General features: G+C 41.2%; 1 protein-coding gene across 1 annotated transcript; it reads left to right on the forward strand.

The window, feature by feature from the left end:
- Positions 1–4: 4 nt before the first annotated feature.
- On the forward strand, positions 5–5,068 carry LOC104534863 (ATP synthase subunit alpha, mitochondrial-like; the record flags this gene model as incomplete). Its single annotated transcript, XM_010190216.1, has 8 exons — positions 5–28; positions 984–1,062; positions 2,139–2,308; positions 3,104–3,277; positions 3,364–3,530; positions 3,646–3,794; positions 4,770–4,921; positions 5,048–5,068. Coding segments are annotated over 8 exons (936 nt in total), but the record flags the coding sequence as incomplete, so codon positions are not given.
- Between the last annotated feature and the right edge of the window lie 6 nt (positions 5,069–5,074).

Raw genomic sequence — 5,074 nt, forward strand, 5'->3', positions numbered from 1 at the left:
CCCCTCTCGGCGGCGACGGGCTGGCCTGGTGAGCGCTCCCTCTCTTCTTTGGAGCAAGCGAGTGGCGGAGGAGGGCGGGCGCCGCCGCCATCTTGGGGGCCGCGGTGATATTGAGGGGCCGCGGCCTCCCGCTCTCCGGAACCTGGAGTGGGGTGTCCGTGAAGGGCTCAGCTCAGTGGGGGGTGGGTGTAGGGGATGGCGTGTCCTTTCCTGGGAATGCATTTGACACTGCTGGGGTTCAAGTTAATGTCTGAAAGTAGCTAGATCCCAGTCAGGGTTAGGGATTTGAGCTACGAGAGTTTGCCGATGGCATTTTTTCCCCATCTTTGTGGGGAAAACGAGGCTGCGGAGAGCTGTCTGGAGCCATTCTTAGCTGTCCTTTATGAAGGTGAGCAGAGGCCTGCCCAGGCATTCAGAAAAATAGCATTAATGCTGCATGGGACTGCACTGGAGCTTTGCTTGGTATGTAGTATTATAATCTTTTAATGTATTTATTATCATAGCTTTTTCTTTTTTCTGTTTCTGCTATTGTATATATTCTAACCATAGTTAAGAAATTCTGCAGTTAGATTTTTAGAAAGGCCGACTTTCAGAAGGTACAATTGTATTTCTTGCTTGTGCAGAAACATGAGGGGTGCACTGATTTCTTTATGCCCTGAGCTTTTGCTGCTTACTGAAAAAATGGTAGATGAGAGGAGATGTTGCTTTGCGAGCTGCTGCAGTGCTGTGATGGTTACATCGGTGCAATGTAGAGAAATGCAGGGAGTAATTTAGAGCAATCTCCTTTATCCTCTGTCCTTGCTTAGTAGTGTTGGACTTAGTTCCATAACTGCAGCTGGTGAATGGAGCGCTGTGGAGCTCAACTCACAACTGAGCCACATGTAATGTATAAGCTAATGATCAAAAATTTCAGTGTGTTATCTCTTAACGTTTTTTTAAATAATGGAGGAAATCTTACTGACTGAAACAATAACTTATTTTAGGTTTCGAGAAACACCCTGGGTGCAGCATTTCTTGCTACAAGAAACATCTATGCCTCCAAAATATGCTTTCAGAAAACCGGTGAGTCTGAGAAAGGTCTTCATATAAGACTGCAGTTTAAGAACTTGCTCTATTAGGCAAAAAGGAATCTGAATATGGAGTGGGGGGGGGAGGGGTGTCAGTTGACAAAATGCTCGAGGACACTTATGTACTGACAGTATTTAACAGTGAGCTGTCCATTACACAGTTGCATCCAGGAGACTTCACTTTGATAACTGTTCAAATTATTCCCAAATCAAAGGAGTGGTCACATATCAGTTGGTTTACACAGCTTACCTGCTTCATGAGGATTTGATTCAGTCTTCAACTCCTGCAGAATAATTTGAAAAAAATGCCTCAAATTCCAGTTTCCTGTCTTGTTTGTAACAGTATGAAGGAATAGATGACTTTCCCAGGCCTGCATTGGTGTGACCTTGTGTCCTTGCTGCCAGCATCGTGATGTTAAGAGAAGGCAGTGTGATACTGCATAGCTGTTTTTTTGGTAGTGACTCAAGTGAGATTTTTGAAGTGGTTTAGAGTGATTAAAGGTATTATTAGGAAATAAAAATTTCATAGTGTCATTTACTGTGTACTAGCTGAGGAAAAAAATAGTTTTTGGAGGTACACTGCCAAAGAAATTTGAAGAAGATGGAGAATGAAATTAAAGGCCTTTTCCAACTGAAGGATTCTGTTTCTATGAACTTGCTCCTTAAATGTATTGAGCTCCTTTAAATATATTTGGAGGGGTGTATTGATGCCTCCAGTCTAAGTAAATGCTCTGCAAGCAGAGCTGGCATGTTTGTTCTTTCTGAGCTAAGGCTAATCATTCTAATTGCTTTCTAGGGGCAGAGATTGCTAATAGTGTAGGTTATAATGAAGGAAATTGATAACCAAACAGCTATTAGTGTTTTGATTGAAGCTGGCTTGTAAGGATGTGTTGCAGCTGCTTTCATTGGCTGAGAATGCAGAAGCTGTTACTTATGTTATGCGTCCTATGTAAGGAAGAGTGTTGCTTGCTAGACCTTGTGGTGTACCTTGCCTTGTGAATGCTAAACGAGCTTACTGAATTCATATTGTGTCTTAATATCCTAAATCTGGTTTGAAACTTCTTTTTCCAGGTACTGCCGAGGTATCCTCTATTCTTGAGGAACGTATTTTGGGAGCTGACACCTCTGCTGAGCTTGAGGAGACTGGTCGTGTGCTCTCAATTGGTGATGGTATTGCCCGTGTGTACGGCCTGAGAAATGTCCAAGCAGAAGAAATGGTTGAATTCTCTTCTGGACTGAAGGTAAGCTTTCACTGAAGCAGTTAGTTTAGCCTAGAAATAAAAAGACAACTTTTTTTTAAAGGAGAACCTGTGACTATGTTTGTAGGTACCCAGATGGACCTTTTACGAACTTCATTGCAACTTTAATGCATAGTAACTAGTTGAAAGAATACTACAAAAAACAAATATTCACTGAATTAGTAATATTTTGCTTTCAGTATTGTTATTTAGTTCTTGTCCAATGTTTGAGCTTTATTTGTGTTCATCTACGAAGTATTAAAACTTAATCTGGTGTTGGATTTTGATCTCTTTGGTTTAAGGCTGGTTTTTCTGGTTACTGTTGAATAATAACCTCTCTGCTTCAATACAGTGTGAAGTTTGCCGACTTCTTGTAGTCCTAACTAAGAGTGTAGACTAAACTGTCTGACTGTTCAAGAGTACTGCAAAATCTCTGCCAATGTTTTTGATGACCTAACTCATCTTAGGCAGAGAAGCTGCCAGTGCTTTTCCTTTGTCCAATTCTGAAGCAGGAGAGAGATGTTGGATTTGAACTCTGCTTATCTTTCGTGTTCTTTATATAGAGATAAGTGACTTAATGCTGGACTGCTGCAAGTAAAATTAATTATGTAGTAAGCTGAAGGCTTAGGCAGGTTTTCTTGTACATAAAAGCAGAATATTGACTATTATTATAAATAAGATTGAGATAAGATGATGCTGAATATTCTGAACTGTGGAATAATCATAGTGGTATTAAACTCTCAAAATTTTGTAAATGTCAGCATGGGTTTTCTCAGGATCATGTGATCTTTTTTCTAGGGGATGTCCTTGAATTTGGAGCCCGACAATGTTGGTGTTGTCGTGTTTGGTAATGACAGACTGATCAAGGAAGGGGATGTTGTGAAGAGGACTGGTGCCATTGTGGATGTTCCAGTTGGGGAAGAGCTGCTGGGTCGTGTTGTAGATGCCCTGGGCAATCCAGTTGATGGGAAGGTGAGCGTCACTAGGTCTTTACTACCATTGCTTGTATATATGCAATACAGACTGCAACAAGTTGGGTTTTTTTTCCCTTCTCTAAGGGTCCTATTACATCCAAAACACGTAGAAGAGTTGGCTTAAAGGCCCCTGGGATCATTCCCAGAATCTCTGTGCGTGAACCTATGCAGACTGGTATTAAGGCTGTGGACAGCTTGGTGCCAATTGGTCGTGGCCAGCGTGAGCTGATCATTGGTGACAGGCAGACCGGGTAAGTTTAATGCCCAAGCTAAAAATGCTTCCATAAACGGATTCGAGTATGGCATGTGCTGACTTACAAAGCTTGGGAGAACCATAGGCAGCTTACTGAGCTCTCTGTTACACAGGAAAACTTCAATTGCAATTGACACAATAATCAACCAGAAACGATTTAATGATGGAACAGATGAGAAAAAGAAGCTGTACTGCATCTATGTTGCAATTGGCCAGAAGAGATCTACTGTTGCTCAGCTGGTGAAGAGGCTTACTGATGCAGGTATGGATTTTTGAAGATGGTGGACATCTTGTTTTCAATGCTGAATACTGTGATGAAATATGCCGGCTGTGAGTATGAACAGAATTCTTTTCTTATTACATGTAAGAGCTACTTGCTTTTCTGGACAAGAAATCTTCCTAGGTATCTGGGGAAAAATGCCCTTCTTTTGCTACATTGTATTAGACTAGTATGAGGCCTGGAAACTGCTGAATAGCTTCTGGAAGTCACCTTCCATGTTTGGTTTGGTGGGTTTTTTTGTTTGTTTTGGTTTGGTTTTTTTAGAGTTCAGATAGCTTCCTCTTGACAGTCAGAATGGCCTGATGATACACTACGGCCTGCAAGTGTTCATGGACTTGGCATTTGTTTAATAAGTATGCAAGTCAGTCTGAATGGCAGTTGCAAGTTTAGTGGAGACACTTTACTCCCAAATGCAGACTTTACTGCCCAAATGTAAGGGATTAAATGATAGCATCTTTTCAGAAATGTTGATCTTGTTGACCAAGGTTGCTTATGTAATAGAGCTTGCAAGAGATCAGGCACTTTTCCTCTTGCCTGCTGGTCAAGCAAAGTTATACCTAGGTATAAAAAAAAAAAAACCCTGTATTTTAATGACAGTAATTTGTGTGTGACTATAAAATAATGGATAGTATCTCCTTGCAGAACCTGAAAAATTGCGGACTTTCAGGCTGAGTTACTTCTAGAACTAAAGTATGTCTTAGTGAAAATTTAAACTTCACTTTAACTGGGGGAAAAAAAGTCTGCAAGTGTTAGCTGTTGGTTGCCATGAACTTGCTCTTGAAACCTTTTGAGTTGAGCTAGGGGATGTTGTTCTAGTATGGTGTTCTTTCCTGTAACCATGTGGTGATTCTGTCTGGGCTTGCTTCAGCAGCTAGTACTTTATGTGCATGTTTTACTTGCTGATTTACAGGCATGATGAGGCAATGCATTTATAGTGTTGTCTCCAATTCTTTCCAGATGCCATGAAGTACACTATTGTGGTGTCTGCCACAGCATCTGATGCAGCACCCCTACAGTATCTGGCTCCCTATTCAGGCTGCTCCATGGGGGAATACTTCAGAGACAATGGAAAACATGCATTAATCATCTATGACGACTTATCCAAACAGGTCAGGAAACATGGTTTGTAGGCCTTGTTGTCTAGCATTTCTTTGCAGCTGTAAGAACACCTCAGGCTTAAAATCAAAATTTTAAACAGGCTACTGAAGTCTGAAAGCTTTCTTTATATCATACAGGCTGTTGCCTATCGTCAGATGTCTCTG

This window comes from Mesitornis unicolor, unplaced genomic scaffold (assembly GCF_000695765.1).
Source record: "Mesitornis unicolor isolate BGI_N332 unplaced genomic scaffold, ASM69576v1 scaffold36778, whole genome shotgun sequence".
Classification (NCBI taxonomy): domain Eukaryota; kingdom Metazoa; phylum Chordata; class Aves; order Mesitornithiformes; family Mesitornithidae; genus Mesitornis; species Mesitornis unicolor.